The sequence below is a fragment of the Pelodiscus sinensis genome, chromosome 2 (assembly GCF_049634645.1).
Source record: "Pelodiscus sinensis isolate JC-2024 chromosome 2, ASM4963464v1, whole genome shotgun sequence".
Lineage (NCBI taxonomy): Eukaryota > Metazoa > Chordata > Testudines > Trionychidae > Pelodiscus > Pelodiscus sinensis.
In genome coordinates this window covers 67,596,616-67,619,301 of record NC_134712.1, presented here as the reverse complement: position 1 = coordinate 67,619,301, position 22,686 = coordinate 67,596,616, and the positions used below count along the sequence as shown (strand labels likewise).

The following is a 22,686-nucleotide window of genomic DNA, read 5'->3' as shown; positions in this document are numbered from 1 at the left end:
GGCCTGGGCCCCCATCTCTGCCATCAGAAGGCTATCCTAGAGACTCCAGTCGGGGCGGTTATTCGTCACATGCAGCGATCTAACCACGTTTGGTTGTGAAAATAGACTGTAACTGGGGAATAGGAGGTGCACAATTAAATAAAAGGGTAGAATTTACATAAGCTTACGAAATGGACTCATGACACGGACTTTCAAGGTATGTCTACACAGCAGCATTATTTCAGAATAACTAATGTTATTCCAGAATAACAAAGTGTGTGTCTATACTACAAACCTTTATTTCAAAATAATGTCGAGTTGGAGGACTTCTTACTCCAATTCATGGTAATTCTCATTTCACTAGGAGAAAGGGAAGTTGAAGGAGGAGTGTCCTTAAACTTCCTGCTTCATAAACAGTGCCAAAAGCCAAATTAAGCTATATTGACTTAAACTATGCACTTGACATAGCTGAAGTTGTGTAGCTTAATTCGACTTTAGCCCTGCTACGTGGACATACCCTAACAGGGTTCAAGAAAGAACTAGATAAATTCATGGAGGTTAGGTCCATCAATGGCTATTAACCAGGATAGTAGGAATGGTGTCCCTAGCCTCCGTCAGAGGCTGGGAATGTGTGACAGGAGAGGGATCACTTGATGATTACCTATTTCTGTTCATTCCCTCTGGGGTATCTGGCATTGGCACTATCAAAAGACAGGATACTGGACTAGATGGACCTTTGGGCTGACCCAGTATGGCAGTCCTTATATTCTTATGTTTTCTGATCTTTTCTAGTCCCTGATCTTTCTCATCTCAGAAAGAGGAGTCTCCCTCTTATAGGGAGCTCCTCCCTTGGAGTATCATCATAGGATTCCTGGTCACCTGATCAAAGAGCCCAAACTCATGCTCAAGCAAGATAGCTGACTAGATGCAGGTGATGCTGAGCCAACTCCCCCTAAATAGCCTGCTCACTCTGTGACCGTGACCTTTACATTTAACGGTCTTGTCATCTAAAGGAGGCTCTTTTGATGTAAATCAGAGCAGGCCATGGTGTAAATGGACAGTATATGCCCCTTAAAGGAGCCATTCTATTGGTTCAGGATTCCAATGATCTCTGTCCATAGTCTCCCTCCCTACACCGTCCCCTATGCTTCTTCCATGCCCCTAAAACACCCTGGATGGTTCTGCTGAATCAAGCCTCTTCTGGGCTTGAGAAAATGAGGCAGGATTTGCCCCACTGTGCACTGAGTGTACTGTTTGCTTTGTGAAGTTCCATTAGCTCACAGACATTTATCTTTCCCCACCTCTAATACCATTAGCTCACAGACATTTACCTTCCCCCCCCCCATCCCTCTTCTGTTCTGAAATTTGATTTGTCCTTTTCATATGTGTTCATTTTTTTAATTGTATCCTTTAGTATATATGGTTGTAACTATTTTCTTCCACTATTTGATCTGAGGAAGTGGGTCTGGCCCACGACAGCTCATCATCTAATAAACCATCTTGTTAGTCTTTAAAGTGCTACATAGTCCTGTATTTTGTTATGGCTCACTCCAGATACTCTTACTGTGAGGAAGACATGAGCCTCTACAGACAACATGTTTCTCACTCTTACCATTGCCCTATTGTACTTCTGAGCATAAGTTCTCTGTGTGGCCTCAAATTGTCATTACCTTTTTCTGCCCTTTGGAGTTTAAAAGCTATTCACAGGGTTCCTTTCTTTTTGCCCTGCATACACTTTATAAAGCATCATCCAGCCTTGTAGACCTTAAACAATTCCCTATTAAGTGAGCTTTCACTAGACCAATCAGTATATCTACTGAGTAGCCTCATATTCAGGGTAATGACCTGTAGCTCCAAAACAGCTTGACTAATTTTCTTCTTACTTAGCAGAAAAACACAGTTGGGAGTCATCCTGCAATGAAATCCATTGTAACAACCCATTATTTGATAAAACATGCAACCCTGCAAAGCTGAGACTACAACTTGGTCTTTTATCTCTAAAGACTATAGCTTCAATTACCTTTTATAATCTCTCTAAATTCCCACCAATGGACAAATTGCTCATATTCAATTTGTGCAGTAATGATGGCTCTTTGAGATATGTGTCCCTAATGGATACTCTACTGTAGGTGTATGTGTGCCTCAGCACCTTTAATCAGAGATTTTTGGTAGCAGTGTTGGGCCTGCATATGTGCTCTCCTTCCCTTGTGGTTTCCCTCAAGATTATCTAGCACTGCACATATGAACCTCTAGTAAATATTGGTGTCACATTAACTATCTTCCAATCATTAGGTACGGAAGCTGATTTAAAGGATAGGTTACAAACCGCATTTAATAGTTCCGCAATTTCCCATATGAGTTTGGTGAATGCCATCTGGTCCCAGTAACTTGTTACTATTAAATGTATCAATTTGTTTCAAAACCTCCTCTAATGATACCTCAATCTGTGACAATTCCTCAGATTTGTCACCTAAAAAGAATGGCTCAGGTTTGGGAATCTCCCCAATATCCTCAGCTGTGAAGACTGAAGCAAAGAATTCATTTAGCTTCTCCGCTATGACTTTATCATCTTTGAGTGCTCCTTTAGCATCTCAATCGTCAAAGGGATTTGTCACTGGTGGTATAGCCGGCTTCCTGCTTCTGATGTACTTAAAAAACATTTTACTATTACTTTTTGAGTTGTTGGCTGGCTGTTCTTCAAACTCCTTTTATTTTTACATTTAATTTGACAAAGTTTATGGTCCTTTCTATTTTCCTCACTAGGATTTGACTTCCACTTTTTAAAAGATATCTTTTTATCTGTCATTGCTTCTTTTACCTGGTTGTTAAGCCACTGTGGCACTTTTTTGGTTCTCTTACTGTATTTTTTAATTTGCGGTATACATTTAAGTTGGTCTTCTTTTATGGTGTCTTTGAAAAGTTTCCATGCAGCTTGCAGAGATTTTACTTTTATCACTGTACCTTTTAATTTCTATTTAACTAACTTCCTCATTTTTGTGTAGTTCCCCTTAGTCTGGGTGAGAGCTGGGAGCTGCAAGTCAGGCAAAGGAGCAGGATACTCAGGTACCAGAGGAAAGGTACTGGGAGGGGTCATTTGGGGAAGTGGCCAGGGAAGTAGTTGCCAGATGGGGAGTAGAACAAACCCCATCTGTGGCCACTGACTTAAGGTTCCTGGGCCAGAATCTGGACTAGTTGACGGAGCCATGTAGTCTAGACACACCCATAGAGTATGGAGTAGCCAGTGATAAGTATGGCTCAGTAAGCTGTGGATCCTGCCTCTAGTAAAGAGAAAGAGGCTGTATAGTGGTACACAGTGAGCCTGAGGCTGAATACTATCTGCCAGAAGTGCAAGACCCACAGGTACAACCAGAGCTCTACCACAGTCTGTAATTTCCTGGGTTGTCCTTATTTCCCTTTTTATAGATGGGCACTATATTTGCCCTTTTTCCAGTCTTCTGGAATCTCTCCTGTATTCCATATCTTTTTCAAAGATAATTGCTAATGACTCAGATATCTCCTCGGTTAACTTCTTGAGGATGTATTGCATCAGGCCCTGGTGACTTGAAGACATCTAACTTGTTTAAGTTATTTTACCTTGTTCTTTCTCTATTTGAGCTTCTTAATCTAACACATTTTCACTGGCATCCAATTGCCACCAACCTTCTTGGTGAAAACTTAAACAAAAGAGTCATTAAGCACCTTTGCCATTTACACATTTTCTGTTATTGTTTTTTCCCACTTCATTGAGAAATGGGCCTACCTTTCTCTTGTCTTCCTTCTGCTTCTAATGTGTTTGTAGAATGTTTTGTTACCTTTTATGTCACTAGCTAGTTTGAACTTATTTTCTGCCTTGGACTTTCTAATTCTGCCACTACTTACTTGTGTTATTTCTTTAAACTCATTCTTTGTAATGTGACCTACTTTCCACTTTTTCTAGGACTCTTTTTTTAAAATTTGTAGATTATTCAAGGTCTCCTGGTTAAGCCACGGTGGTCTCTTGCCATACTCCCTATTTTTCCTGTGCAGTGGAATAGTTTGCTTTGTGTCTTTGAAAAACTGCCGCTGTCATCGTTTTTCCTTGTAGACTCGCTTCCCATAGGATCTTACCTACCGATTTCCTGAGTTTGCTAAAATCTGCCTTCTTGAAAGCAACTGTCTTTATTTTCATGTTCATTCTCTTACCATCCCTCCCTATTTGTCCTATTTGTCCAAACAGCCTCCTCCCAGAAGCTTTCTCCACCTTCTGAAATAAAAAAGTGCTTTCCAGTACTTTCCAAGAACTTGTTGGATAATCTGTGTCCTCCTGTGTTATTTTCCCAACAGACGTTGAAATCTCCCATCATCACCACATCCTGTGCTGTAGATGATTTTGTTAGCTGTCTATACAAAAGCCTCATTCACCCCTTCTGCCTGGTTAGGTGGTCTGTAGTAGAGGTTTTTAAACTTGGGTCACAGACCTGCCAGGGAAAGCCTGCGACAACTTTGTTTACTCTGCAGTTACTGAGCCTTGCACCCTGCAGTTTGCCATTTTCCGCCAAGGGAAGCTATGGGAAGCTAGTGATGAAATAAGAACAGGAGGACTGCTTGCTCAGCTTGAAGCCAAAGGCAGTTAATATGTAACTGTGGGTTGGTAGGAGGAAGGGTTTGACCTCCCAACCCTACAGGCAGAACACAAGGACAGGAGAGCACACATGTGGGTTCAGTCACTACAGCTACCAAAAAAATCTCCAATTAAAGGCAAAAGGGAGCACATACACATACAATGAAGCACCTATGGGGACATTACTGGAAGAACCACCACTATAGTTAGTGATAGTCATTAATAACTTTGCTTAATTAAAAGCATTGTTTCTTCAAATATAGCCAACACCTCTGTTCTCGAGGAGATGTAACTATATGGATGGTTTGAAGGCACAGTAGCAAGTCATTTTTTTTCCTAACGGGACGTAAAAATTAGACACAAATCAAAACTTCAAATCAGAATACTTAATGACTTACAAATCAAAACTAGCTTGACCAATTTCTTCGCAAACATAGCACAAAAATCCTCTTTAGTCGCCAAAGTAATTTTAGCAAAATTAGCCGTCAGTCATGCCTCATCTGGAGATAAACTTGAGAGTTATTTCTATACATAAAGGCTACGTCTACACTGGCCCCTTTTCCGGAAGGGGCATGTTAATTTCAGAAGACATAATAGGGAAATCCGCGGGGGATTTAAATATCCCCCGCGGCATTTAAATAAAAATGTCCGCCGCTTTTTTCCGGCTTTTAAAAAAGCCGGAAAAGAGCGTCTACACTGGCCCCGATCCTCCGGAAAAAGCGCCCTTTTCCGGAGGATCTTATTCCTACTTTGAAACGGCGGACATTTTTATTTAAATGCCGCGGGGGATATTTAAATCCCCCGCGGATTTCCCTATTACGGCTTCTGAAATTAACATGCCCCTTCCGGAAAAGGGGCCAGTGTAGACGTAGCCGATTAGTAATTTTACTATATACAATAAACTGTGTTCAAACTGAAATAATCCTTTCAAAAATTGTTTTCTTTTCTTCTTTTTAATTGAAAAGCTTTCCACTATACATACTGTAAAAATAATGAAAATGAAAACACAGTTTTGACATATAGAAGTTATCTGAGAGTTATTATTAGTGGTAGTTTTTCCACCTGCTACTCTTTTTATTACTGATCTTCAAAGCTGTCCTGCCACAATCTCAAATCAATCTCCGGTATCTCACTGCAGCTCATATATCCCTGAAGGTAGTCTGCCTTTAAGAAGACATCAGCCTGGACCTGCTGGATGTTGTCCCCATTGTCACAGAGTTCCCCAGCCAAAGAAGCTTGCCTCAGATGAGTGAGTTGTGCCATTGTAAATGCTCCAGGATTTTCATACGAAAACCTAGTCAGCAGGCAAAAAGATAGGGCATCAGGGATCTAGCAGCATGTCAAATAGAGATAACGAGGCACAGATATGAGCAGACAGAGAAAGCACATATGGAACAGATTGTATTTGTTCTCTAATTTAATTTACTTTAATGGCTTTCACATTTTATCAAATTCAGAAATTTTATGAACTGAACTGTTACTTGGGGTACCTCTACAACACTGCAACTGGAGGTGTGACTGCATGTACAGGCCTATTGAGTTTGCTTTGATCTGGCTAGCTTGAATAACAATCACACTGAGGCCATGCCCACACTGGCAGTAGCACAAGCTGACACAACATCCCACTCCTCCTGGGAACCATGGTAAGTACTCAATTGACTAGTGAGTGCTGCTGCAGCAGCTTCACTGCTGCTGTTTTTCCAGCTAACTAGATAAACGTAAGGTATATCTACATATGCTGCAGTGTTGATATACCCAGAGGTTGGACATATATGATGATGAAGATTTTCAAAACTAGAATTCCCAGTATTTCCTGCATCATAAAAATGTTTCAAATTGGATACTGACATTTTTAGGTTTTTCAACTATTAATCACATCAAGATGCAACCCTCCCGCCCGCACCCCCTCCAAACTTCCCCTTCCAACAAATTAGAGTTGTTTCTGCCCTTTTTGCCTTGGCTGTAGTGTTTCATTGGACCATTAGAATGCCGCCTCCAGTTTCAAGATCTTCAAGCATGCTCCATCAAGGAAATGTCTGAAACTCTGGAATCCAGAGGAGTGTATTTCCAGAGGTGGTTGTAGAAGGTGTCTAACTTGTGTTTACACTGCCAAGTTTCCCTCTACTTCTATAAATTATGTTTAACTGATTTACTGAACTGCCCCTGTTGATTTAAATTACTTGTAATGTTCAATCTCTGTTATGCCGTGTTTCCTTAAATGGTTATGTTAAGGTGAGTTAACTTTAATCTACCTGTATAATGGGTGTATATTGTTTGCTATTTTTGAGTTAGACTCATTGCACAGATTAGCTCAAGTTTATTCCTGGAGGCTCCCAGAGCACACCAACAAGTTTGTTCAGGGCTCAGCCAGGTGGAAGCATCACCCATTTTAATTTACTTTTCAAGTAAAAACTGCAGCAGAGGAGTGGACAGAGGATTTCCACCTAACAATATTACCACTGGGAGACTCAGGAGTTCCTTATTGGTCAACAACAGGGGGCACATAGGTGCCGATTGTCTGCCCCAGAGTAATCAGGAAAGAAAGAGGGGATACATATGTATGGTATGCAACTAGATTAGCATTTTTTGGACAAAGCTATCATGCAAAGCTGATTACCTGTTTCCATCCTGGAGTCATTGAAACTGAGTGACAAAAAGATACATTAGGATTGGTCCCACTCTTGTACCCAGGCATCAGTTCTTCCCCTATCAGAGCAGGCCAAAAGCAGGCCTCAATGTTCAGAGGAAACAAAAGACAGAACTATGTAGCACTTTAAAGACTAACAAGATGGTTTATTAGGTGATGAGCTTTCGTGGGCCAGACCTGAGGAAGTGGGTCTGGCCCATGAAAGCTCATCACCTAATAAACCATCTTGTTAGTCTTTAAAGTGCTACATAGTTCTGTCTTTTGTTTCAGCTAGACCAGACTAACATGGCTGCATCTCTATCACTATTCTCGATGTTCAGAGGTGTGCCATACAGCCTAGACAAAGAATCCAGATAAAACATTACAAACATGGACCTAAATTGGCATTTTGCTACAGGCTCATTTTCTTTGGAATGTAGGTATTTTTACAGAGGCAACAAACATTGCAAATCTTCTTAGAAGACAAAACCAAAACAAAATACAGGACTATGTAGCACTTTAAAGACTAACAAGATGGTTTATTAGATGATGAGCTTTTGTGGGCCAGACCCACTTCCTCAGATCAAATAATGGAAGAAAATAGTCACAACCATATATACCAAAGGATACAATTTAAAAATACTGTGTAGACAAATCCTAATCGTTATTATGAAATTAGGCCTTGACTGACACTAACTTTTGGACCATGAAATAGCTCAAATGAAGGTTTATAAAATATCTCCATCAGACTTTAAGATCTAAATAGTCACTGGAAGAGCAACATTTCATGGTTACTTCAAGGTCCTGCAGAGCTAGAAATAGGAGCTTCGGATCACTGGAAAAGTAGCTCTTCTCCTTCACAACAGGACCCAAAATTTTCTTTTGGTCTCAGCAAGGTTTGAGATTTCAATCTCTGGAGTCCCATCATTATTTGGCACAGAAGAAAATTGATTTCAACCAGACTATTACTAAAAATGTATCTTTTATATTCTTTTTACATTAAATCCTTATGATTTCTTTACCGTTTTCTTTGAGGGTAATTGAATGTCTTTGTCCCGGTAGGCCTGTACTTTATTAGCCATTCTTATTTTATACTGAACTTTAGCCAACTGTATTGTGTTTTCAATAAGCTGAATTTAGCTGGACTGAAACATATTATTTAATAATGGATTTTGTGTCCTTTTTTACTGAAAACTTTGGACCCTTCAGGAAATGCCTGATTGTATTACTTTAAATAAAATTTCCACTGAGTTAATTATTAGACATCATGACTATTAAATCTGAACTCTGCTGTGCTGCTTAGGGTTAAGTCGTGTTAAGTTGAGAACAGCTGTAAATCTTCACAGGTTATGGAGTTAAGTAATCAAGAAAACTATATTAATGGAAAGAAGATACAAAAGAATGGAAGTGAATCTTGGGAAAGGGAGGGAATCAATAATATAATGCTCACCCTATAGCTTAAATTCTATTTTTTAATGTTTCTTTAGTGGGGCTTCTGTGCATCCCTTGTCTCTTAAAGCACAAAACACAGGTATACTATGCAGCTTCACAGGATTTGCAAGGGCAAATAAAGAGATTAGAAAGTAGGAATAAGAAATCCTCCGGAAAAGGGCTTATTTTCCAGAGAATCGCGTCTAGACTGGCGCTTTTCTCCGGCTTATCCCCAAGCCGGAAAAAAGCGGCAGCCATGTAAATGCAAATGCCGCGGGGGATATTTAAATCCCCCGTGGATTTGCAATTCCGAAGTGTCTCATTAGCATCCCTTTTCCGGAAAGGGATGCCAATGTAGACGTAGCCCAATGGTATCACAACCAGAATACCAAATGATGCAGTCACATTGCTTGCTGAAATATAATAGCAAATTAATAATAGGTGCAATTTCCTTTAATATTATAGATCAAATGAAGGTGACATTTCCCTTACAAGGGCCCCAGTGCTGTCAAATTATGAATTCCCATGGGCGCCATGAGAACTCATGCATTTTCCCAAAGGGATCAAATTTTAGGATCAGGGCTTTAAAATGGAAATATTTCATTTGCTTTTGAATGGGTAAAATGGAACACTTGTACAATTTACTATTTAGTCTGAAAATCATTATTATTATTATTATTACTGGTATTAAGAAAAATGGTAGAAAAGTCTATAAATCTTAAGCTTGTTAAAAAATACCTCCCTCATTCCCACCAGAAATGTAAATAGTTTTATTACTATTTTTATTATACTTTTTTTCAACCTACCCCTCCCCCCCATGAAATATTTACATTGAAATATTGGTTCTTAAAAACAGGTTTTGGTTCTAAAAATTGAAAAAGTTTACCAAAGAAACAAACCTTCCCCCCCCCCCCTACACACACACACAAGTTTTGTGCAGTTGTTTTTTTTAAAATACAAAAGCTGTCAGGAAATAGATTCTGCTAGGAAATAAATGCTTCACTGAAAAAAATTAAAATACAGGCAGTCCCCGGGTTACGTACAAGATAAGAACAAACCTACAGTCCCTAAGTTGAATCTGTATGTAAGTCGGAACTGGCGTCCAGATTCAGCCGCTGCTGAAACTGATCAGTTTCAACAGCGGCTGAATCTGGACGCCAGTTCTGACTTACATAAATATTCAACTTAAGAACCCCAGGCATCCCCAAGTCAGCTGCTGCTGAAACTGATCAGCGGCTGATTCCAGGAAGCCCGGGGCAGGGGCTTCCTGTAGTCAGCCACTGGTCATTTTCAGCAGCGCTGACTTGGGGACGCCTGGGGCAGAGCAGCTGGGGTGCTGCCGGGTTGGTCCAGTAGCGCCCAGAGCGGCGCTACGGGACCAACCGGCAGCCCCCCAGCCGCTGTACCACAGGCGTCCGGAGCAAAGCTGCGGAGCACGGGGGCAGTGGGACAGCCCAGACGTGCCGTGGCTGTCCTGCTGCCCTCGGGCTCCGTGGCTTTGCCCTGCTTTGCTCCCCGTCCCCCTGGTCTGCAGACCAGGGGGACGGGGAGCAAAGCAGAGCAAAGCCGCGGAGCACGCGGGTCAGCGGACAGCCCAGAGGCGTCTGGGCTGTCCGCTGCCCGCGTGCTCTGCCGCTTTGCTTCCTCTCCCTGGTCTGCTGGAGACCAGGAAGAGGGCCCCGTTCGTAACTGCGGATCTGACATAAGTCGGATCCGCGTAACTCGGGGACTGCCTGTAGTTCAAATTTAAATGGTTTTACTTTTTAAAGTTCTGGTAATCTAATTTGCACCTACATTATTACAAATACTAAACATTACACATGCAGGGCCATTTCTCAAAGATCAGGCCTGTGATGGAGACATTTTATAAAAATGAGCCTTGTGGCAGTCCTGTGCACAGGTTCAAGAGTCTGCTTACATAGAACTCATAGCAGAACTGAAATCTACTTCTGAATATAATAAGGGTAACCGTTTTGTATCCAGATCAAAGACATAATATTTCTAGTCTGTAAAACTGGAAAGCCAATTCCCCCCTTAATCTTTAGTTTCAACCTGACTGATTATTTTAATGAAACTCTCTGGGCTTTGATTTTTTTTATTATATGAAATCCTATAAAGGAATTGGGAACACTGAAATGTAATGATTAATATTGTTCATTAACACAGATAATAAAAACATGAGCAAAGTTGTTGCCAAATGATCAGGTATAGAATTTATGCAGGAGACTTTCTATGTCCCAGTCAAAGTGAATATATTTCTAAAGAGTTCCTAAAAAAAGTCAATGTGGATTTCTAGAAATCAAAATCAGCAAAATAAAGGTATCAACTATCTGCTATTGATCTTGATGCAAAGAAGAACAGCAATAGAGAAATCTGAGACTCATTATTATTTTTATTTGTACGGGTTAAACCTCCTAAACCTGTGGCTCTCTGGTCTGGGAACATCCATAGTCCTTCTGAAGCACGGATGTTGCCGGGCCAGAGAGCCCCGGTGCTGGGAGTATGGCAGCAGGGAGCCCCATTGGGGTGGGTCAGCAGGAGAACTGCGTGGGGCAGCAGCAGGGTCACAGGCAGCTGGCGAGCCCCGTCTCTGGGGAACCCCAGCCAGGTGGGGCAGAAGCGGGGCCACAGCGGCTAGAGAGCTCGATCCTGAGGGAACCCCAGCCAGCCAGCTGCACCTGAGACCAAGCCAGCAGAGCTGCAGCCCTGTGGCAGTGTGGCTGGAGCAAAGCCAGCTAAGGGAGGGGCAGTGGGCTGGACACATATTTCAACTCCCACTTCTCACAAATGTACTTCTAGGGATAACATGCCTGATAGATACTCTTCTTTGTTAGGCAGCCTGAGGTTAATCTTCCATTCCTATAGATATATTATAATATTTCTATTTGTAAAATTTTCTGTGTTAAAGGACTTGTTTACTTACGACTGTTAGTGAGTCAGTTTTCTGTAACAAAGCCAATTTCTGGACTCAATTTTCATCATGTTCATCTGCCTAAGAAAAACAAATCTCTACTGTCACAGCACACGAGCAGAACAATATTATATATTTACATGACGTTTTTTCTTCCCTCAAGCTTCATTTTTCTGTCTTTGAGGATCCTTTTGTTTCCCTATCCTGCCCTCAATTCACCCATCTCAATGCATTTATGCTCTTACCCCTCTATTATTACTATGTTTCTCATTGAAGACTGGAAGGATTCCACAGATTCCATCGATAATATACCTAGTTGGAGAGAATCACTCTTCAGTGACTCATAACAACCCACCCCTTTCTCCTCTGGGAAGCACTGCAGAGCACTGAGTCTGTATTGGTCCCAAGAAATGAGACCAGAGGAAAGTAGTGTTCTTTATGCAAAATAATGACTGTAAAATCTGTTCTGAATCAGCTTAATAGCAAAGCTGTAAGGATTTCTAGCATCAAGGTATTTGTTCGAGATCAGAATATTAATAAGGGTTACCATTTTGTATCCAGTTCAAGTGAGGAGACTAGTATGGGGATACACACTGTTTAAAAACCATAACTCAATCAGATAACTGACTCTTCAGGATTTTTCTTAAGCTACAAAACTAAGAGTAAGCTAGAGAACAAAAGATAAAATGATTACGGATTACTAAAAAATACAAATTTTATTGGGGATAAACATGTAATAATTGGCAAACACCTTTTGGGCTGAAAGTTTGCTGAGGGAGTTATACAAATCGTACTTGCTGCTAAAACTGACACCATTTCCCCATGCAAATTTAATGGACTTCCATGTAAATGTTTCTGAATGTCAGCGTGTGAAAATGAAAATCAATAGATCAAGTTATAAAAATGAGTCTTAATGAAAACTCCACTTCTGATCACTGAATTGATCAAATTATGCATCTGAATTTTGAAGCCCCAGTTCCATTTTCAAGAGCCACACAAAATGGGCCTGTTGTTGCTATATGTTGACTGACTTTGCTCTTAGCAGGTGATTCTCAGATGATCTAATCTTCTTCAGTCTCCTTTACTGGAAAAGGTGAGTGTGCTGCCTTCATCTTGCTCAGAAGTCTGCTATCTTAGGATTCTGAATCTTGCAACCACTATGTGCATATGTTAGCATCCTGACACTGGCTGCTCAACAAAAGTATAAGTTTATATTTTGGTTTTGACCTGCCCAGTGTATTTCTGACATGTAGGCACATTTCAATCAGATTAATATGTTCCAAATTGTCACTATTTTAAGTTTCAAATTTTTAGTCACAGAATCACTGAGGGTTCGAACTAGGGATGCAAATGGAGACAACCGAAGTAGTTAATGAAGCGGGGATTTAAATATCCCGCGCTCCATTAACATGATCTCGCCAGCGCGCTAGTTCGAATCACAGCTGATTCGAACCAGGAAGTGCGCGCCGGGACGCGTTAGTTCGGACTAAGGGCTTTAGTCCGAACTAACGCGTCCCGGCGCACACTTCCTGGTTCGAATCAGCTGTGATTCAAACTAGCGCGCCGGCGAGATCATGTTAATGGAGCGCGAGATATTTAAATCCCCGCTTCATTAACTACTTCAGTTGTCTCCATTTGCATCCCTAGTTTAAACTAGGGATGCAGTGTAGACGTACCCTGAGAGACACATTTCTCTGCCAATGGTCTTTCTACTGTTTGGAATGAACGGCTTATCTCAAACTGCAAACCAAAAAGCCTTATCTGCTTTTAAGTCATGTCTTAAAGCTTTCTTGTTTACTGTTGCATTTTTATCAGTAAAGATAATTATTTTTGTTTTATACAGTTTTCTGCACTTTGAAACCAATGATGTGTTCAGTGCTACATAAAAAGCAAGTGGTATATATTTTTGTGCATGATTATGCTATTTTACATTCCAATTGCAATAAAACAAATTACTTACATATTCAATATGAATATTCTGAGTACATTTTGTTTGCCCAGTAGGGAATACATGCATAGTATTGATTCTCATGGCATTTGAATATTTTGTTCATGAAAAATAAATACACTGCTAAAAGCTGAATCTGGGCCCTTTTATGGAACCTGTGAGCAGAACTGTGAAAGGGTCAGAAACACGTCCTGTTAATCTGGAGACAAGGTGTCAATCACCTATACATACCATGATTAGCAGCTTCTACCGTTTTAGGCATGGCAATATGTGAGCGGATAGAGGGCCAAATCTGAGAGAAAGACCCAATGGCGAGAGTCCATGATTGAGAGCAGGGGAATCCAGACCCACCCTGCTCCACCAGGTTCTGACCCAGGCCTCGCTGAACAACAGTTCCAATATTTGACCTAGAGTGGATGCCCATATACCTATTCCTGAGCCCCAGCTTTGGTTCGGCTTTTACTACAGGTTTCTGGAATCCCCTTGGGTATTTCTACACTACCCCGCTAGTTCAAACTAGCGGGGTAATGTAGGCATACCGCACTTGCTAATGAAGCCCGGGATTTGAATTTCCCAGGCGTCATTTGCATAAGCGGGGAGCCGCCATTTTTAAATCCCCGCTGGTTTGAACCCCGTGCAGTGCAGCTACACGGGGCTCGAACTAGGTAGTTCGGACTAGGTTCCTATTCCGAACTACCGTTACTCCTCGTGAAACGAGGTGTACCGGTAGTTCGGAATAGGCACCCTAGTCCGAACTACCTAGTTCGAGCCCCGTGTAGCCGCGCTGCACGGGGTTCGAACCAGCGGGGATTTAAAAATGGCGGCTCCCCGCTTATGCAAATGAAGCCCGGGAAATTCAAATCCCGGGCTTCATTTGCAAGTGCGGTATGCCTACATTACCCTCCTAGTTCAAACTAGGAGGGTAGTGTAGACAAACCCCCTGGAGTTCTCTCTGACTGAAGGCTGAAGGGTCTCTAGTGGCATGGTTCGTGGTTCCTTGCCTTTGTAGAGTGAAGGGCTTGTGGCAACTTTGCAGTGGAGCCTGGTGGAGCTGCAGAAGCTTCTCTGCAGGAGCTCATAGTGCATGACTGCTCCTCTGCTCTACCTGCCCAGATTGAGCTCAGTTGCTCCCTGTTGAACCCCACCTCCAATGTGAACTTGCCGAGAAGGAGTGACTGTGCAGGGCCTTCAAGGCCCAAGGCTGCTCTTTAACCTTGGTTCATTGATGTGAGGCTCGTACGTCCCCTCACACAACACCAGAACTGGGCGTCTAAATTCAAGCTTGAGGAGACATGCCTGCAGTAGCACTGATCAAGCTAGCTTGCTAATAGCAGCAGTGTAGTGTGTATTCAGGACATCTAGCCTGTCCCACCACCTGAATACACACTAGGATTAGTGCTTCAAGTGGGGCTGCATTCAAGGTAGAGAGCTACACTGCTATTTTTAACGCACTAGCTGAATCAGAGCTATGTACAGGTAGTGAGACTTTATTCTAGTAAGAAGGGCTACATACATTTTCTTGGAAATGCTCAAAGCCTTCATAAAAAATGTAAATCAAATCTCTGTATTTCTCCATAAACATAAGCAAAAGGATAGAGAGCCAGTCACCTTGAGTCAACAGATTGAATCTAGCTTAAGTAAAAAATGAGAGAAAATCATTACCATCCAACTACTTCTTGTTAACAGATGCTGGTTCTGAGGAGCAATTAGAGTGATCAGACCGGTTTCCTTGTGAACTAGCTTAGGAAGAGGATTCCTCATTTGAAGAGTTCAGCATGGAATTAGTGTGGAAACAGTCATGGAAAAAACAGATAAGCCAGGCAACCAGGCCTACATTACCTGCAGAACAGATAAGGTAGGAAGAAGTGATAATAAAAGAGACACTGACACTTAAGCAAGGGTGGAACACAAATGTGTAAGACCCTAAAGAAAAGACAAGTAGCTTGAACCTGATATGATAGACAGTGCAGGGATTCAAAGAAGGTGATGGAATCATATTGATAGGCAGGGAGTATGATCAGGGGGTGATGTCTGTGTTAGGGAAGACTAAGAGGAGAAAGTTATAGTAATCTAGGAGTGAAAGGAGGAGAGTATAGACTAGAGTTTTTGGAAAAGAAAAGAACATATTCTAGAGAGATTACAGAAGCAGCAGCTGTAACATCTGGATATAGCCTGGATGGATGAAATAATGGTATGTTTGACAGTAAGGGTACGTCTAATCTACATGCCTCCGTCGACGGAGGCATGTAGATTAGCCAGATCGGCAGAGGGAAATGAAGCCGCGATTAAAATAATCACGGCTTCATTTAAATTTAAATGGCTGCCCCACTCTGCCGATCAGCTGTTTGTCGGCAGATCGGGGCAGTCTGGACGCGCCGCGCCGACAAAGAAGCCTTTCTTGATCGGCACAGGTAAACCTGGTTTCACGAGGCATACCTGTGCCGATCAAGAAAGGCTTCTTTGTCGACGCGGCGCGTCCAGACTGCCCCGATCTGCCGACAAACAGCTGATCGGCAGAGCGGGGCAGCCATTTAAATTTAAATGAAGCCGCGATTATTTTAATCGCGGCTTCATTTCCCTCTGCCGATCTGGCTAATCTACATGCCTCCGTCGACGGACGCATGTAGTCTAGACACACCCTAAGTGAAGAAAGTGGAGATTTCAGAGGATAGATAAGGAGCTTTTTTTGGTCCATATTAAATGTAAGTTGATGACCACACATCAGAACCAGATGTGAGATAAACTAGGTGAGATTCTGGAATGGGTGAGGAGCATTAAGAAAAGAGTAGAAAGATAGCTCTGTTGTCATCACTGTACAGATAGTGGCAGTATGTGAGCAGGTGAGATCACCCACAGAAAATGGGCATACAAATTAGAAGACACAGCAGGAGCCAAAACAGAGCTCTGCAAGACTCCACAGTAAAAGGGAGATTATAGAAGTCAGCAAAAAGACATTGAAAAAATTATTACAGAAGAAGGGGAAGCAGTAGAAGACTATATATCAGTGGTCCCCAACCTTTTGAGGTTGTCGGGCACCAGGGGGCGTGGCCGTTCACCCGCCGGGCACCAGGGGGCGGGGACACTTGCGCGCCCGGGGGTGGCCCCCCCCCATAGCCGCTTGCCCGGGGCCGGGTCACCCCCATAGCAAGCGCCGCGTGCCCGGGGCCGGTGCTTCCCCCTCCCCCCTGCAAGCGCTGCGCGCCCGGGGCTGGGGCCGGCGCTTCCCCCTCCCCCCTGCAAGCGCCGCGCGCCCGGGGCCGGCGCTCCCCCCCCCCCCGCAAGGGGACCACGGCTATATATATATATATATATATATATATATATATAAAAAACAATGATAAGATGCTGAGAAAGAAGCTATGATTAACATTGTCAACCACAGCTAAAAATCAAGGAGGATAGGGATAGAGATCTCCAGATTAGGTCAAGCAAAGCTTGCTAGAAATCTTGTATGAGAAGTTTTGGTGGCGCAGAAAGGGTGGAAGCCAAACTGGCAGGGGAAGGGGAAGGGATCCAAGATTGAGATGATGGAAAGGAACTCATGTAAAGAGCTATAAATGATTCTTGCAGTGTGTTTAGAGGTGAGGAAAGAAGGAAGGAAACAGAGTGAGAGAGAGAGAGATAGGACTGAGAATGACAAACTCTGGGGTCAGCGGGGGGAGAATGACAAACTCTGGGGTCAGTCAGGTTATACCACTACTACAAACTGGGCTTGGCCAAACAAAGAATATGCATTTCGAATTTTTCATTCAGGGATCATTCTCAGAAATAGTGATGGGGTGGATCATTAGCACATGCTGAGCTACAAGACTGTCCATCAGAAAAACAAGACATACTTAATGCAGGCACTGTCTGATCCAAATCATGGTCTAAAAACTGGCCCCACTGCATGTGACTGTACCTATCATCAGGAGTTATGACCTTTGTGCCAATCATTTCTGTTGAGATAAGCCTTAGTAGCGGAAGAGGATAGCCATTATACAAAGGATCAAGACTGACTCTGCTGGGTAAGTTAAACCCATTTTTATACACAGTTTCAAGGATCCACTCAAAAGCAGTCAATGAGGTGCCCCACACTGGGTGCATGAGATTGTTGCATGTTCCATCGTAGCATCTGTACCTTTCATGGAAACAGATGTCAGAGCTGTTTGGGAAACACCCATGAGCGTTGTACATCTCCAGAGAGATGTACAATTAGACTGAGGTAGCGTGGGGAAACCAGGTCATTGTAGTGAAACTCTGCAACACACATTTGAAGAAATTAATTGATCTCATATAAAAGAGAAGTGTAGGAAACCATGTAAGATTCTTAAGGTCAATAGTAATAATAGTGTTATACCTGGATAAAAGTCTCCTTATCATAAAGTGTTTGTTGTGATAAAGACCTTACTACATTTCTGATAGACTGTGAGTCTGATCCTGCTCCTGGAAAAGTTAATGGCAAATGTGCTAGTGACTTAAACAGAGGCAGGGTTAGCTGTGGAAGAAACACTGAAGTGATAGCAACAACAGCTAAAGTGGGAGGTGATATGAATGCCAGAGAGGGCTAAAAAATAAATATACAGAAACTGTAAAAATAGGTTTGAAAAATGGGCAGGCAACAACCAACTGATATTTAAAATGGAAAATGTAAGCCAATATAGCTAGAAGTTGAGGGAAGAGGGGGAGAGAAGTCTTATCAATGGGAGGCAGATACTTGGAAGGCAGTAATGCTGAAAGAGGACTAAGTGATAGTGAAAATTGAATTTGAGCTAGTAATGCAACATGAGAGCAAAAAAATTTTTTGTTGTTTTTAAAGCAGAGACGTTGTGTCATAGACTAAGGAGATAATAAACCTTGATAAACTCAGACCTGGAATACTGCATTCAGTTCTTGAACATGAATGACAGAAAGTTTTAGATAAACTGGAGACAATTCAGAGAAGAACAACTGACCATATTTAAAGGGCTGACGGGACTGATTTATGAAGAAAGATTAAAAGAAATGTAATAGCTTAGCCAAACAAAGAGTGGGGGAATATTAGAACTGTCTGTAAGTATTTGGAAGCTAGAAACATAAAAAAGGAAGAATGCACCAGGGGATGAGAGTAAACTGATAGGAAGAAATTGGGAAAGGGAACACATATGCTAGATATTAGGAAACAGTTTTAAATATACTAGCCTATTAAGACACTGTCAGGGGAAAAAGTGGATGATCTGAAATGTGACCTGAATAAAGCCCTTGAAAGTATGCTGTAGGAATCAATCTGGGATTGGCATGGAATAGAATACTAGTAGGAGCTTTTATATCTTCTTCATCTCTAATTTCTCCAGTTCCATAAACCACACAAAAGTATCCTGCATAAATCAGAATATTCTTTCAGTCATTTATAATATTTCCACTACTGAAAATAGTACTCTAGAGCTCTGTCGAAAATGCCCCGTCTAAACTGTTGGGTTTTTTTGAAAAGCCCCATTTTGAAAAAAAGCGGCAGCTTCCATTATGCAAATGAAGTGCGGGATATTTAAACTCCCGCTTCATTTCCACTTTCGATGTGTCTAATTTACATCCCTCTGCTGACAGAGGGGTGTAGTTTAGTCACACCCTAAGACTATCAGAACCATGTGGAGAGAAAAACTTTACTTTGAATTTAACTTAGTTTGTTAAGTTAGGCATTAATTAAGATATTAAAAAGGGTTGGTGTGACTACAAAGCATTGTGACAGCCAGTTCTTTATGGTCCATGGTGAACTGGTCTTATTACCCAGGAACATCCATAGGTGTCTGTGACTCAGCATGGACCACAGCTAGTGAAATGCTTGGTAGTAAGGTATAAGTTTTGCAAGTTTCTGCACCAGAAAAAGTCAATCCATACAGCATCATACACAGATAATAGGTAATCAAATACTGCACCAGTCTTTAGATTTTTGGACAGCTAGCCTCAATGTGAGTTATGTGTGCCAGAATGTGTAACAACTACATTTTGGCCAGAAGCATGCCTGTCTGACAGGCTCAGGAAAAGGGCATATTCTTTTGAGGATGATATTTTCAAGAAGTGTATAGGTTGTGCATTGTAGAGAAAATGGCCTATAACTTCCCGCTTCATCAGTGGGATTTCTAGGCTTTGGAATGACAATTACCATTACTTAATGCCATATTTCAGACATCTATACCATTCCTAAGATGGCATCCTCCAAGGCACACACACTGTTGCCCAAACTGTTGCAAAATTGGCCACTCATTTTTTTTACTGTCTAGGACTGATATCCTAAATGAACTTTACTGAATTAAATAAAACCATATTTAATAAGGTTTAATACTTTCAGGGTCCATTTTATTACAAATGTAATTGTGTATGTGTTTGTGGTGGCACTATAGATATGTAATTTCTCTAGGAGAGTGAATAATGTAATCTTTGGAAGGTAGTAGGAACTTCAAAGGACTTACCGGAACATTGTCTGTCAGGTGGATATACTAGTAAATAACTAGGGATAAGCCAACGTAAATAACCCACTTCAAATCTATCCTTTTGAAGCTATGCCATGAAGAGGCAAACCCATTGTCTAGTAATTACTTGCTTCTGGAAACTCTGGCTCAAAGACCCTAAACTGATTAAAGTGCGAATCTAGATTGGCCACGGACGCTTTTCCGCAAAAAGTGCTTTTGTGGAAAAGCATCTGTGCCAATCTAGATGCTCTTTTCCAAAAATGCTTTTAACAGAAAACTTTTCGGTTAAAAGCATTTCCGGAAAATCATGCCAGTCTAGACGTAGCCACTGGGTGATGTTTGGAAGGACTCGTTTGTTTAGGATGATATGCATGTAGGTTCTTTTATGATTTTTATATATATCCTCTGTAGTACTTTTATCATAAGAATAAAATAGGCTTGCATAAAAAGAACTGCGTGGTAACTTAAAATGGTTGACAATCACTGGTGTCAGTCTATGAAGAGAAAGCCAGCAGGAAATGCTTGGGCAGCTTGCCTCTGCTGGGAATAACACAGTAAAGGCAGGGAACTGTGAAGCCTAAAAATACCTTGGTCAGAAGGGAAAGAAATAAGAGTCTCCACCCAAGGGGAGCTGGAAACTTGAACATGGATGACACCATACAAATGTAACCGTATCAAAGGGATACAAAACCATAGACTTTGAGGTGCTGAGGCAAAGTCTCGCTCAGGCCCCTTGCCCTGGGATCCCTTCTTCAGTCACATATCAACTGGAGACCCTTTCTTGTGCAATCACCTGTGCCTTTTATTGTCCATGCCAATTTCCCACCACTTTCTATTTACAGAGCTCTATTCCCACAGCAAAGTCTGCTAGCCTCTCTAGCAGGCTGGGGAGCACACTCAGCCACTCTCTGGCTCCTCCCCTTCCACTTCCCCCACAACTGCCTCTCTGGCAGTCTTATCCAGCCCTCTGTCTAATGAGGCCCACAACTGGTTCCCATTAGCCCTTCTGGCACGGGCTTACTCCGCTGGTTTCAATTGCCCTTTTCAGCCAGACTGTAGTGGCAGAGCTCTGGCTTAGACCGCAGCCTGTCACAGTACTTACAATGAAAGTACTTACAGGTGAAGAGACCATGTAAACTCTTCATCATCTCAATGACATATCTGACCTGACCATCTACAGCTTGGTTGTTAGACCTATTAGACCTACTGGGTTCTAAAGCAAATCTAGCCTGCCAATATCATCTTGAACTTGAAGCTATTCTCTGAGGTTACAAACAAGAGAGCCACCTAGTGCCAGCTATAACTGTGGCTTGTTTGATGTGGATATATGCCCACCAGAAAACACCAAGTCAATGAGAAGAACTGACAGGTTCTAATGGTGTTCATTCTGTACAAACCTGAGGTGCATATGAACCAGTGTTTTAGAAATGACATGCTTATATATCTATTTCCAGTCTCTCTCTTTCTAATTGTGTCACAGACATTCTGAAAACACACCAACTATTATGTGAAAGATGAATGGTGAGGTGATGAGTGGTGGATGTTGATCTATATCCCAAAAAGAGACTTATGGAATGGTTTTCTAAGATGGTGTGTTGGAATGTCAGATAATAGACAATAGTCTATGGGGGCATGCTTTCAGAGACAAACTAAGACTTTACTCAGTTTTGACAGATTTCCAAAAGGGATCACGTTGTTTCTTTCTGTAACTCAAATGGGGAGCCCATCTAAGTTAATTTATAGTGAACGATAATATGAGACTAAATAAGTAGGTAGGCTATTTGTGACTTCGAAATAATTGTTTCTAATGCTTGGCTGCATTAGGTGATAACCATAAGAAAGCTGTTTGTTAGCCTCTAAATCACTGGACACAGACCCCTGAAGGGAAAAAATGCAGGTATCTAGTTAGGCCTAGTCAGTAATAATGGTTGGCACAAACAACCTGTGCTACCGAGACTGTAGTCTAAGGGCATGTCTAGACTACATGCCTCTGCTGACAGAGGCATGTAAATTAGACTACCCAACATAGTCAATGAAGCGGGGATTTAAATATCCCCTGCTTCATTAAAATAAAAATGGCCGCCATGCTGTGCCTGCTCAGCTGATCATTGGCACAGCGCGGCAGTCAAGACACAGATTGGTCGACAGGGAACGCCTTTGTCGACTGCTCATGTAAACCCCATTTCACGAGGCATAAGGGAGCAGTTGACAAAGGCATTCCCTGTCGACCGATCTGCATCTTGACTGCTGCGCTGTGTCGACGATCAGCTGAGTTGGCACAGCACGGCAGCCATGTTTATTTTAATGAAGCGGGGATATTTAAATCCTCGCTTCATTGACTATGTCGGGTAGTCTAATTTACATGCCTCTGTCGGCAGAGGCATGTAGTCTAGACATATCCTATGAGTCCAGAATTGCATTCTAAGATGTATAAAGGCGAGATGCTTTGTCTATACATCTACATTTAAATCACAGACACAGCAGCACTTTAACAGGGCAGTGTAGTTATGGCCAGTGTTCCCCTAGACTGTGGGGTAGCTTAGCTTCACAGGTGAATGAATTAGCCCCGCCCAGTCAATCAGCTCCCTGCATGGAGTCCTGAGCCTCTGACTGGTTATGGCTGATTAATCACCTGTGATGCTGTTCTGCCCCCACAGCTTAGCGGGAACACTGGTTATGATACCAGCATTGTAAGAGAGTTCAAGACCTGGGTATGCTAAAAGAAATCAAGAAAGAGGGCAGTTAGCCCTGTAACAATTACTGTGA

The 22,686-nt window shown here is 42.0% G+C and overlaps 1 protein-coding gene across 1 annotated transcript in view; it reads right to left on the bottom strand.

The window, feature by feature from the left end:
* The window catches only part of PXDNL (peroxidasin like), a 175,333-nt gene that overhangs the window by 44,772 nt on the left and 107,875 nt on the right, over positions 1–22,686 (bottom strand). The window contains 7 exon segments of the mRNA XM_075919820.1: positions 5,661–5,873; positions 7,197–7,267; positions 7,269–7,305; positions 7,536–7,562; positions 17,183–17,275; positions 17,277–17,671; positions 17,673–17,734. Of these exon segments, the coding sequence (XP_075775935.1) occupies positions 5,661–5,873; positions 7,197–7,267; positions 7,269–7,305; positions 7,536–7,562; positions 17,183–17,275; positions 17,277–17,671; positions 17,673–17,734 (898 nt within the window).